Source organism: Castor canadensis, chromosome 8, assembly GCF_047511655.1.
Source record: "Castor canadensis chromosome 8, mCasCan1.hap1v2, whole genome shotgun sequence".
NCBI classification, from domain to species: Eukaryota; Metazoa; Chordata; class Mammalia; order Rodentia; family Castoridae; genus Castor; species Castor canadensis.
The window spans coordinates 120,325,744-120,340,316 of NC_133393.1; the positions used below are offsets into that span (position 1 = coordinate 120,325,744).

Here is a 14,573-nt window from a genome sequence, read left to right on the forward strand (position 1 = left end):
GTATTTTTCAAATTGGCAACTGTACTAAGCTACATCTTAGTCAATCTATTCTATGATTGTTATTGAAAAAGGACTCTCAAGAAATACAGATTGTTATTTAGGGGGTGTGTTGATATTTTTGGTGACAAGGCTATATGCTTGACCTGTTCAGAGATTTTAACTGAAACTGAATAGCATTAATCAAAAAGTGTTATTCAGGTAGAATATTCTTGTTCTACATTTTTTAAATTTATAATAATCAAATATTAATAGAGAACTTTCCATATGCAAACAAAGTGCTGAGATTTAGAAATAAAAGTGAACAAAAGAAGGTTAGTAAAATCCTTCACTGAAAATGTAATGGTAAAGCCATTCAAGCTGAATAAGAGCAAAAGGTTGTCATGTTAGGTTAAAGGGGTATGGAATGGCGAGAATGTTCCAGAAGAAAGTAGCAGCAGCAAGAAAGGAATGATCATGAAGCACTCAAAGAGCTGGAAGTCATATATAATGCAACAGGAGTAGGAAACATGAATGGCAAAAGAGTGATGAGATGGGAAGGGCTTTGTAAGCCACAGTGAAAATTTTGGTCCTAATATTTAAGAGCAGTTGAAGAGTTTGAAAGTGAGAATATTTCAGATTTAAAAAGCCTGCACTGGCTTCAATACTAGGTTGGATTAGTTACAGAAATGAAAGAATACAAAGAAACCAGGTATGTGCAGCAGATAAATTTCACCAAGTTGGTATTGTCCAAATGAGGAGCTATTGTAATGTGTAGTAGGGTGAGACCTTAATAGGGTGAAATAATAGAAGAGACCAAGTAGATTTGAATCATATCAAAAGGAGGTAAACAGAGTTAATAAGAGCCAGAAAAAAACCCAAAGAAAAGCATGGAACAAATTAGTGAAAAAACAAAACACAACAAAAAATCCTGTTAATCAGTTGAAAAAGAAAGTTATGAATAAATTCCTATGCTCAAAATAAAACAAATCCACCTGCCATATTAGGTTCCTAACTACAGTTAGAGTAATAAGAGAAAACCAGTTGGATGTCATTGGGATAAACTATATTAAGTTAAAAAGGAAATCATTTATAATTGCTAATATTTCTTAATATTTGAAAAGTTAACTTGTGCAATTTCATTTGCAAAGTAGAAATCACCTACTTTTTAGATCTCTGGATATGGTGTGATGATAGTACATTTTTTTAATCTCCTATAAAATAATTCATAGTTAATACACATTACCCACATGCTTTATTGGCTATGAAATAAAAGTATAATAAAAAAATAGGCATGGTAGAACATGCCTGCAATCTCAGCTTTCAGGAGGCTGAGGCAGGAGGATTGAAAGTAAAAGGTAAAAAGACAGCTTGGTATTCTATCTAAAAAAATACCCCCAAATATAAGGAGATTTATTATACTATAATATTAAATTGTGTCTGCCAGATATACTTAAGCCTCTTATATTTAAATAATGCAAATGAATTTGATTTTCCTTTGCTTACTTAGGACAGTTGTACAGGTAAATCTCCCAAAATGGAGACTTTTCTTGACCAGTCTGATTTGCCATGAATTTCAATACTAGTGTGTGAACATTTAATTTGTGTCAATATAAGGAGTATTAATTAATTACTGGGAGAAATCTACACAAGAATTTGGTCTCATTTTGAAATATGGTAGTAACATACTGAAAAGCATTGTTTAACCACTAGTGAACACACTATATAGCATAAAACAACCCACAATTTTCATCCAAGTTTCTACTAAAGAAATTTAAACATTATTGTTAAAAAGTTTATCCTATTATTTATTTATTTATTATAATTCACCTTAATTTATTGATTTTAAATTTTTTTCTTTTTTAAATTGTTTTTATACTTACTTACATGTGTTTACATTGTTTGGGCCACCTCTCCCTGCCTCCCACTCACCCTGCAGAACCTGTTCCACCTCTTGTTCTCTGATTTTGTTGAAGAGAAAATGTAAGAGATAGTAAGAAGACATAGTGCTTTTGCTAGTTTCAGATAAAGACAGCTATACAGAGAGATTCCTAGTATATTGCAAACCCACATTGGTTCATCTCTGCCAGACCTCTTCACTACTTCCTGGTCCCCATCCCATAGTGGCCTCTGCCAGTTTAAGGTTACTATATTTGCTCCTATACAGTGAGCACATCAACCACATTCAAGTTTTAGGTTTCCTTCCCTTTCCCTATTCCTCCTGTACACGTTCTCCCATTAATGTGTGACTGATGTCCAATAATATTACTGCATTTGTTTTAGGTCTATAATCTGCATATGAGGGAAAACATGCTATTTTTTGTCTTCTGAGCCTGACTAATTATCCTATTTTTTGAGATCACTAACATTAACTTTTCTTTTTAGTGGTTCTGTCAAAGATCACACTATTCTGATTTTAGCATATGCTCCTCCATGGACTGAACTGTGTTTCACCTACCAACCCTCATTCATAGGATGAAGCCCTAACTCTGCATATGACTGTTTGGAGATGCAGTCTTTAGGAAGTTCAATAAAGTCATAAGAGTGAGACATTAATCTGAGAGAATCAATATTTTTGATTTTGCTTTTTCTCTGTCTCTGAGAGCCTTAATAAGAAACTTGGTCTTGAACTTTTAGTCAACAAAATTGTAAGAAAATAAATTTTGTCAAGCCACTGTTGGCCTATTGTATTTTATTATGCCAGCCCAGGAATGTTCCACTGGTGATGAGTGAAAAAAAAAGTGGTGATTTTTTAAAAGGCCCTTAACATTTATAAATATACACTATCCCTGACATAACAGTTTAAAATTGCTTTAAAAATAACATTAAGTTGATTTCACTCAAATATCCGAATGCTTTTAAGAGAGATAAATGTACATTAATTTGCATGTATGTGGTACCTTTATTGCAGTGTGAAATATACTTGAAGAATGTGCCTTAATACCACAAATATTTTCAACTTAAATAGTGAATTTAAGTTTAAAAAACACTTTAAAATTCACTGAAGAAAATTTTACCTTTAACTTATTCTTTTATATTGTCCCTACTGTCATGAGTCTGTATATGTTTCATGTGTGTTTCTTAAAAGGACTGTCTGAAGTTTACACGGGAGATAAGTAGATATCTGGGAGTCTTGTGAAAATGCACATTCTTTTAAAATGAGTGAATATGAGGTTTTGGATTCTGCAAGTCTAACAAGCTCTAGTCTGTAAATCACATTTTTTGTGCAAGGTTTTGTAATCTCTTCAAACTATCAATTCAAATTGAACTCACCTTATTTCTTTGTTGATTGCATCCAATTGTTCCTGCAGCATCATAGCTAGAGTCTGGGCATCAGAATGACCGCTCGGAGAGAGAAGATCCATTGAGCTAAAAATTGTTTCTCTGTCATCGTCATCAATATCAGACATTTCAGTGTCACTTTCAAAAGGGTGGCTACTTAGTACTCCAATTTGTTGAGTTCTATTCCACTCATGATCACCAAGTGATTTTACCTGAATGGTAAATGCACAAAATAAAATATCATCTTGCTCATTTAAAAAGAATTAATCTAAAACATAACAACAACAAGACACACAAGCTTTCATAGCTGGTTTCCCAATAGTATAACTGAATATTAAAATTTTAATTTACTGACTCAACAAAATATGTCCTTGACATCTTAAGCAATGGAAGATATTGTCAGTATAAATATCAATATTTTAATAGAAATAAAGATGATAAACTTCCATATGATTTGTAGTTCAATTACATTTCACGTCATCAATTATCTTAAGGCATCTACTTTGGTGTCACTTTGCCTCATTTCTTTTTCTTTTAATTTTCTTTTATTGTTTTTACATTTATTTGGATTTCTAATTATAACAATCTCAACTTACTTGTGCTCTACATTTGGATTTTTATACTAATTAGTCTCACTTACATTTTTCTTATTAAAATTTGAGACTACAAATATCATGTAGCAAAGTACATAAGAATTCTCTTCCCAAAACTCATTTATAGGCAGAGTGGGGTAGCCTGTAATCTCACTACTTGGGAGGCAGAGATTGGGAGGGTAACATTTCAAGGTCATTCCAGGTAAAAAGTTTGTGAGACCTCCCTTCTCAACCAATGCCTGGAGGTGGTGGCATGCCTATCATCTCAGCTGTGCAAGGAAGCATGAATAGGAGGATTGTGGTTCAAGCCAGAGACTGGGAATAATCAACACCCTATCTCAGAAATAACCAATGTAAAAACAAAAAGGTCTGGTGGAGTGGCTCAAGTGGTAGAGGACCTGTCTCACAAGTGTGAGGCCATGAATTCAATCCCAGCACCAAAAATTTCACTTACATAGGTTTGAACAAAATGTTATTAAAATATTGCAAAATAATTTAACCTCATCTCTACTTCTGTGGTCACTGGAACATTTTATTTATATTTTAATCCCAAAGCATGCTAATTTCCATGGCTTACATTTTTAAATTAATATAATAACTCCTCCTTTTGAAAGAGAGTTTTAACTAACCAATAGGCCACAGTTTTGTAAACTGTGATTTGAAGGCATGACAAGGTTGGACATAAAGGATAAGCCCTAGAGACTTTTCCTTTTTTAAAAAAAAATTTTCATTCCTGTGATCTTGAAAAATTAGTTATATGAAAGATCCCATGATATTCCCTTGACTATTGACATAAGAATTGAGGACGTGAATTAGCACTTGAGTTACAAACTGTTTTGGCACAAAGGAACACTAATTTATTTGCCATATAATAATGAGAAAAGAACTGATATGAACTTAGTTTTCATTTATTCATTCACGCATTCAGCAGATGTTGGAAGACTGCTTTGGTGGATTAATTTATATATGACATATTAGTATCACTTGCAACCCAAAAAGTTGTGAGGGCCGCTGTTGAGGAAAAATGTATACTGTCTTGGATACATAAAAGTGGTTGAGGGGGGCAAACTGAGGGCACAGAAGAATTCTATTACTTCTCTATAAAATACAATTGCATTACTTACTCAAAAAGCACAGCTTAAAATTTTTAAGCTTCTTTAAATGAAGGGCTGGTACTACAGTTTATCATTTATAGGTCTCTATAAACACTTTTCAAACTTTTCATGTATTAATAATACAATATTTAATTGTGATTATTCCATGTATGCATGCAGTGTACCTTGAACATGCTCACCCTCTCCCTTACACTCCCATTCTCCCTCTTCCTTTTCCCTCTATTTCAAACAGTGTTTAATGGTTTCATTATACTGTCTTCATATGTGTATATGCAACATCCTCTTTATCCCTTAGTATCCTTTTCTTTCCCCCTCTCTCTTCCGGGTGTTGTTCTCCTAGGTAGTCCCCCATCTACATTCATGTTCCATCATCATCATCATTTTAGGTCTAGGTTCCACAAATGAGTAAAAGCATGCAATGTTTGGCCTTTTAAGTTTGGCTGATCTCACTTAGCATGATGACCTATAAACACTTTGGATAATCTATGTGCAATGCTTAAAACATGGTATTTGAAACCACACAAAGCATGCTCGTGTTGATTCAATCAGTGTGTTAAGTGTATAATGTTGAACATTTAATCTTTCTGAGCCTAAAACGTTTTACGTCTAAAATAAGCATACAAAAAATAGTATCCCTTCATAATATCATACAGATAAATATATGTGAAATGCTCAGCTCAACTTCTAGTTTATGTTAATTATCATTTTTTAAAATGTCATACTTTGTGCTTGAGACTAATAAAAATGTTAGCACTTTGAATTCTGTCCATGGTAAAAAATTCTACCCCAAATGGAATTATGGTTTTAATTTAAATGAATGAATTGAAATAAAGTGGTTGACCTTTGGTTCATCTCTCCGCACACCCATGCGTCCTCTCCTTGGTCTTCTTATCACTTTAGTCGTTCTGTAATCAGACTGGTTGTCCACTAGGGATCCAACTGAATACCGCAACTCAGCTGAGGTATCCAGATGAGTTCTGGAAGAAAAGAAAAGTATGAACTATATTCAATTTCAAAGTTTAAATTTACCGGCTTAATTAGCAGTGAAGCATAGACCATCTATGAAATAAATCTCAATGAAGGAAATTGGGAAATTGTTATGTTCTTTGGGGCCTCTTCAGACATATATCAGAAGTTTCAGTCTCAGTTCCATTTCTGAGGGTCAGATGCATTTTCATCTTTTAGAACATGCAAATAACTTTTCTGTTTACTATCATTTTCAAGTGTGGGAGTTAAATAAAATATGTTAAGATAGATAACCAAGATCCACTGAATTAAATTGTGGCAGTTCTATATAGGTTGTGCTCTTTAATGGATATCTCATTATTCCCCACTTATAACATTTGTTTTAAATATTTTTCATTATCCCAAGTGAAAAACATGCAAAGTGATGGTTATCTAGAACTTTTTCCAATTTTCAAAATTTTGGAGAAACTCCATACCATCTCTATTCAGCAAACTTCTATTTTTCTTTTTTTTTCATTTTTCTTTTATTATTCATATGTGCATACAAGGCTTGGTTCATTTCTTCCCCCTGCCCCCACCCCCTCCCTTACCACCCACTCCGCCCCCTCCCTCTCCCCCCCCAATACCCAGCAGAAACTATTTTGCCCTTATTTCTAATTTTGTTGTAGAGAGAGTATAAGCAATAATAGGAAGGAACAAGGGTTTTTGCTGGTTGAGATAAGGATAGCTATACAGGGCATTGACTCACATTGATTTCCTGTGCGTGGGTGTTACCTTCTAGCTTAATTCTTTTTGATCTAACCTTTTCTCTAGTACCTGTTCCCCTTTTCCTATTGGCCTCAGTTGCTTTAAGGTATCTGCTTTAGTTTCTCTGCGTTAAGGGCAACAAATGCTAGCTAGTTTTTTAGGTGTCTTACCTATCCTCACCCCTCCCTTGTGTGCTCTCGCTTTTATCATGTGTTCATAGTCCAATCCCCTTGTTGTGTTTGTCCTTGATCTAATGTCCACATATGAGGGAGAACATACGATTTTTGGTTTTTTGAGCAAACTTCTATTTTTCAATTAAAAAAATGACAAATGCTTAAAAGCAGATTGATACCTGGTCAATAATCTTATTTTTTTTAAATAAAAGCAATGTTTTGGCTTTTGGCAAGACAAAATGATAAATAAAAATCTTTCTGTATGCACATTTGATTCTAATATTTGCTTTGAGATGAAGAAGTTGGAAAATTCCAATTGGAAAATGTCACCACACTGGTTTTCAATAAACACAGTAATAAAGTACACTCCAATCAAAGCGCAGAGCAGGTTTCTAAAGCACATTATTTATATATATATTTACAACATATTATTACTATAATAATGTTTATGATAATAATCACGAGTTCATGCTGTCCTATAAAATCAAATAATAGATCCATCATCCATAAGCAATATACTTAATACTGCATTTCTGTTGAACTGAGGCTGGAACTTCCTTCCTTAGTTCCCTTTGTGAACAGTGACAAGCAATTTTGAATATTTGGCAAGATTTTAAAAGTTTGGTTGAGGCTTATATTTCTGCAAAAATTGGAGACATTGCCCCAACTTAAGAAAGAGCAAATGATAGATAATACATAAAGATTAATTAACCAGGCATACTAAGAAATTGCACCACTCTTAGTCTTCATCTACTAGACAGAGGATCTAAGGCTCAATCAGGCTTAACGACCATTATTTCCCAAGGAGGGTTATCTGGCACATAGTAAGCACATTGTAAGCATCTACTAAAATAATGCATGAATAAAATTATACAGTAGCTCCAAACTACTTAGCTCAGAGCACTCTATGTCTCTTTACCTGTGGTTACTTACATTAATATCCCTTTGGGCATCAGAGCAGAGTTTCTAACATTGTAACTCCTTATCCTAGGAACATTGTTTTCTTGTTGTGTTACCTTGGGACTTCATTTATAAAAACATAGAACACAACACAGAACTGGTACATCACTGCCCTGCTTAAAATATGTCAGTGTCTTTTTAAGGCCCTCTGTAATCTTTGCCTTTCTTAATTTCCACCTTCACTTTTAACTATTCTTGCCTTATTTTCTATCCAGCTGAACTGACTTCAATAATTCACATCTTATCTCACTTCTGAGTCTCTGGACATGTTGCCCTTTCTACTGGAAACAGTCCCTTAAAGCATTTAAATGGTTAGTATTCTTAAAGTGTCGGCTTTAAAATCCAATTGCTACATGCTATGCAGCTCTCAGTATTCTCCTGTATTTTTCCATCTGGAACATTTGTTTTTCATTAGAATGTATCTCCAATACATCAATTTCTGGCAAGTAAAATGTGCTTAATAGATCTGGAGGGAGCAAAAGAATTGAAGCAACACCAAACCTCTTTTAGGAGCCACTACTTAAACTTCATGCAAATAAGTTATTGTTCACCTCTCTCCTTTAGTTCTCTGAGCTAGCTCTCTCACAGGGGAAAACAGAAGCAATTTTTAAGTCATTGGAAATATACAATTTGAGAGGCTTTTGACAGGTCTGTTACAAAATAGTCATCAGTTCCTTTAAGCAATGAGCCTGTAGTTTCACCCCTGGAATCTCCTTAAAGAACTTCCAAAAATAAATTAAGTATGAATTTTCTTACAGAATAGCCCTCACTCATCCCTCTGCTTTCTAGAACATCTTCTATCATCTTTTTCAGTTATCTATATCCTAGATTTTCTTTATAGTTTAATCCAAATCAAGCCTTTGCTAGCCAAACTGAAACTCTTTCCACTTTCCTCTCCTATGAGATATTAGTATAGAATATTAGATACTGATAATCATTAGCCTTAGCTATTCCCTTGACTCCTTCTCTTCTTTAAGGTCAAAACTGGAATAATTGAGTATTCATGCATCTTCTGTTACACACACACACACACACACACACACACACACACGATTATATGCCTTCAAAATCAATTGTCAATAAATAATTACTTTTTAATAAATATAAGATTATCTCTACCTTTTTATAAATTCCAGCAGTTCAGCCATCTTAATAATTCTCATAATAACTTTATACTTGTGACAATAACTTACTGTTTACAAAATCCCCATTGCCCATTTGTCTCATTTTACATGCAAAGTTTATGTGATAATCTAGAAAATACTAATTGAATATATATTCGTGTAAAATATGAATTAAGTTATAATCTTATTTTTAAAAGGTTTTTCCAAAATTAAACATCTAATAATTATCTCTCTGGAATCCAAGAGAGTGGGTCATCTATTCTTGGTCTAGTGTCCTTTCTACTGCCACCTGTGAATGAAAGAATAATTGCTCCACATGGGTCCAGTGAAGTCCATTGTAGATAAGCATTATATTGTTTGCCTGCCATGATGACTCACTATAGTAATGGACTTTTAGACACTTGTACAATTCTGCTTTTCTGAGACCCAAGTCAAAAAGGCAGGAAAATGACCATTTGACCCTAATAGAAGGTAATTCATCTGTTGATGAGAAAACCAGTCCTTTCCATCATCATCATCACAACTATGTGAACACATATCACTGCATTAATAATTTCAGTTTATATATACAAATCAGAATTTAAAAATTTGAAAAATAAACATAATTTTCTAAATTAATTACATATTTAAAAGTTCTTTGGTTGTCATTATGACTGAAGAACTGTGTTTCTCATACTAAATTGAAGGAAGAAATATTCAAATATTGAATATTGTTTTTATTTACACTTCCACTGAAAAGAGCATACAATCTACAGGATTTTTATTGTCCACCTGAAACATATTTACTTGGCACATACTACATGCCAGGTAGTGCTCAGATGGCAGTTGTTATCAAAATGAACACATATTTATGTCCTTGTGGAGTTAATGTTCTTAAGATGAACACAGTTTGTGGCTGTCGAAAATTTCAAACACATTGTAATAGTCTGTACTGCCTAGTAAATACATGATTAGATGAGTGAGTCCCTCTATGATTTTTAGCAACTTTAAAGGCCTTAAGCACAAAAGAAAATTATGTGGGAGGTATTAACATGTATATCTATCAATTTGTACATCTGTCTAGTGAGTGGAAAGTCAACCCATTGCTTCTTTCATTTATGATGGAATTGTGAACCAAACTATTCAGGCATGGTTAAATTTAACTGAATGCTTCTTTTTACACATGTAATTTTTCCTTCTATCTTAATTTTCAATTACTTTAAAAGAACAGATAGATGCTAAGTGACCCTACTCAATATTTGTTTAGTCATGTTAAGAAATGAACCTGTTTCTGCATTGAGTGCATATAGAAAAAAGGCTGATGCCTCCTGTTGGAATGAAATGTAATCTTATACACAGTTCTATTTCTTCATTTAAGAATCTTTCAATATATTTCTGTCTATATAATTAAATGCAGAATACAAATGTTTTAATCTGCATGTTTATTGGATATCTATCTATAGAAAGGATTTCTAAATTAGAAAGATATTACTGAATGCAGAAACCACTTCAGGAAAGAGTAAAAATAAGGAAATGATTATTGTGCAATAGGAGATATTTATTTTAGTTAAGTAGGTATGAAACCATAAAGAAATTCATATTGAGATTATAACATAATGCACTGAACAGTAAGCTGTTTAGTATTAGGGGAGCAGGTGATAGACAATGAGTAAGCAATAGAGGGAAGGGGGTTGATTTGATAAACACAACATAGACAGACCTAAAGTACCAAGGTGAAACCCCCTTGGACTATCCATATACACTTAATCTAAAAAATGAAGCGCATGAGGGAAAAATAAATCTTTTTTGGGGGGTGGGTACCTGTTGGAGGGGAAGGGCACAAGGAGAGGGGGAATGAGGGTGAATATGGTGGATGTGTTTTGTATACACATATGAAAATAGAAGAATGAAATCTGTGGAAATTGTGCTAAGAAACGGGCTGGGGGAAGGAGGGAGAATGATGGAGGGGGTAAATCCAGCTAAGAAATATTTTAAACACATATGTAACTATCACAATGTACCCCCTGTACTACTAGTTTATATAATAAAATCATAAATAAAAATAATTCATACTGAAATTTAGTGCAACATACATAAGCTTTTAATTTAATATTACCTTGATATTGTGGGTTCAATTAAAGAGCCAGTTCTCATCTTCAATTGGTCAAGTTCAGATCTCAGCTTTTCAATTTCTTCTGCTAATCTTTCCTAAAAATCAAAAAAGTGTTACTCAGATGGTAGTCATATGACATTAATGCTAACATTTAATTATATAAACCAATGTCTTTTTGAAAAGGTAAACTGGCTGGATACGTTTTTACTGAAGATTATTAGGTATATATATTTTTCTATATAGTTAGGCATTAACTATATACATATTTTCGCAAATATATAAGGAATGTTAAAATCACTAGCTATGGAGATATCAAATCAAAATGCAAAGTAGAAATCATATCTTATTTCTTAAATCCAGAAAACATCTTATTTACACAGTAAGTAAAGAATTTCAATTATCCTTAGAGGGTAAAGGACAAAAGTTGAATTAAAATACCAGCAAAAAATATCACCTTAAGAAAGAAAATTAACCTCCTAATTTTGGGCTTGGTACCAGTACCATTGTTTGTACTCTGACAGTTTTCTTAGGTTGATATTACACATTTTCATGTGTAAACTTATGAAGAGAGGGGTTGTCTTATCAATCTTCGTTAAGTGATAATGAAAGCACTTAATTTTGTTTCAATGACTATAATATTTACACTATGTATAAATATCATTTCTCCTTTTTCGGTGGCCAGTGCTTAACATTTTATTTTATTAAATTAAATTAAAATAATTTTATTAAATTATATTTCTTTTTCTTGCCACACTTTAAGTCAGTATGGCCATTGTAATGTTTCTCTTAACTTTCCTTTTTACTCTCAAAATCACTAACATACTCTAATTTCTTTGAATCTTTTTCTTGAACTTCCTTGTCAGCTTCAGTTTCTTCCTTATATATCCTTCTTCTAGTCACTTAAAGCATGTGTACAAATAATTGCTTTGCTTTAAAAAGTCAATAATTTCTTGCTGAATTTGTTAATTCATTTTGGAATGACAAACTTCTTGCCCTCTCTTAATTTAAAATCTAGAGAGAATAAAGAAAGGATGTAGTTCGAGGAAAGGGTGTAGGAGGGTGAATGTAGTGGAAATATTATGTACTTATGTATGAAAATGGAAAAATGAGACATGTTGAAACTATTCTAGAAATGGGAGGAGGAAAGGGTAAAGGACAATGAGGAAGGAGGTGAATTTAGCTATGATATATTGTAAAAACTTTTGTAAATGTCACAATGTACTCCCAGTACAACAATAATAGGATAATGAAAATTAAGATTAAATAAACAAAATCTAGTGTGAATGACAAACAATGAAAAAGTAGGAATGTGCTAGGAAGAAATGGAGTCGCAGAAAGGTTCTCCAATGTTAAAATGATACTTACGCAAAGACTTAAAGAGAGGTAATAAAATATGGTGACATCATAGAACAAGCTTTTCAGCAGAAGGAAGAACAAGCACTAATACTCCTTAATGGAGTACATTGGTAAGGTACAGAACAAGACTTCTCAAAAGACCAAAAATCGTATGTTCTCCCTCATATGTGGACATTAGATCAAGGGCAAACACAACAAGGGGATTGGACTATGAGCACATGATAAAAGTGAGAGCACACAAGGGAGGGGTGAGGATAGGTAAGACACCTAAAAAACTAGCTAGCATTTGTTGCCCTTAACGCAGAGAAACTAAAGCAGATACCTTAAAGCAACTGAGGCCAATAGGAAAAGGGGACCAGGAACTAGAGAAAAGGTTAGATCAAAAAGAATTAACCTAGAAGGTAACACCCACACACAGGAAATCAATGTGAGTCAATGCCCTGTATAGCTATCCTTATCTCAACCAGCAAAACCCCTTGTTCCTTCCTATTATTGCTTATACTCTCTCTACAACAAAATTAGAGATAAGGGCAAAACAGTTTCTGCTGGGTATTGAGGGGGGGAGCGGGAGGGGGCGGAGTGGGTGGTAAGGGAGGGGGTGGGGGCAGGGGGGAGAAATGAACCAAGCCTTGTATGCACATATGAATAATAAAAGAAAAATGAAAAAAAAAAAAAGACTTCAACGTCGGTGGATTGGAGAGGTTTAGGAGAAAGATGGACTTGGGTAGTTTAGAACAGTAGGAGTGAGAAAGGGTGAGGATGTTTTTGAACGGCATTGGAAGTGATTTTAAGCTCTGTTTTTCACTCTGAGTGAGATAAGGAGCAAGTGGAAGGTTTTGAGCAGAGAAGTGATGTGATCATTCTGATAGCTCTGAAAGGGATGATTGAATGGGACTGGGAGGCAGGAAAGAAGAGTTATTAGGACATTTCGAAAACATAGACAGTAAGTCAAGGTTTGGACAAGAATGGTTTTGGGAGATTTTGAGTTGATTTTTTTTTTCTGGCAGTGAGATAAACAGAGGGGTTAAGAATTACTCCAAGTTTTCTAACCTGAGTAACTAAAAGAAAGAAGTTGTAGTTGTGATTTTCTGGTGATTATGGTTATGTTAGATGGTTGTGGTGTTTGGAATGTGGGATTGGGGATGGAGATTAGGAAGGAAATCTGGAAGAAATTTGAAATGTTAGATTTGACATGTGTAGGTACCCAAATGGAGATATTGCATTGGCAATAAAATATATGAAGTCTCTCAGGGAAGAATACCCAGGAAATAATCTAAATTATGACTGTATTCAATTTATACATATTGGTTAAATTCATGACATCAGATGAGCTCACCAAGGACTGACAGAGTGAGGAGATCTTTAGGAGCACTCTGGGAACTTCAAATTTTGTAGATAAAGATAATAAGAAAATTGTTCAGTGAAGAGATTCAGCACACAGGGCACTTTGCTGACATGACTGTAATGACACTGATAATTTTAGTAATTATATATGCAATCAGATTAGTGAATGTACTCAGCTGTATGGAATGATAGTTCATAAAAGAGAAATGACCTGGGATTACCTTCTCTGGAGATTGACATAAACGAGGATACAAAGCATGAAGTGATTAGAAATGTTGGTTGCTTAGGCAGATTGTTGAAGCTCTACTGCCTGGGTAGGTGGTAGGGGAGTGGGTTCTGAGGATATTGCCAGGAGCACACAGAGCTCTGAATAACAGAACATTGCATAACAAGAGCAAGTCCAAAATCCACAATCTGGTCAAACCTGGGTTTCTAAACACATGCCAGTCCAGCAAACTTCAGATTATTCAGCTAATCAACCGTCTTTGAGTTCTCTGTGCTGTTGCATAGATGCCATTCTCTACCCAGAATGCCCTACTCTTTACTATTCATTTATTAAGATCATATATGTATTTATGAGCTTCCTAAAATGTTGCCCCATCTGTGTAGACTTTCTTAACTACTTTAGAAAGAATCAAATGCTATCTTCTAGGCACCGTATTATATTACTGTAGGAGACCTATCTATCAGCAATTGTTTACATCCTGACTAGGGGACCAAATGATTATTTTTTAAAATAAATATCATAACATGTAGCTTCCTGAGTAATTTTGATATATTTCTTTATTCTCTTGTTTTCAGTACCTTCCATATTGCCATTCTGTTCCCAGATCTTTCCTTTTTCC

The 14,573-nt window shown here is 33.9% G+C and overlaps 1 protein-coding gene across 23 annotated transcripts in view; it reads right to left on the minus strand.

The window, feature by feature from the left end:
- Positions 1-14,573, minus strand: part of Ppfia2 (PTPRF interacting protein alpha 2) — a 454,825-nt gene that overhangs the window by 88,378 nt on the left and 351,874 nt on the right. For all 23 annotated transcript variants that reach the window (XM_074084029.1, XM_074084040.1, XM_074084032.1 and 20 more), the window contains 3 exons: positions 11,032-11,123; positions 5,808-5,943; positions 3,250-3,470 (listed from right to left, as the gene is read on the minus strand). In XM_074084029.1, coding sequence (XP_073940130.1) covers positions 3,250-3,470; positions 5,808-5,943; positions 11,032-11,123 — 449 coding nt within the window. The remainder of the gene's footprint in view (positions 1-3,249; positions 3,471-5,807; positions 5,944-11,031; positions 11,124-14,573) is intronic.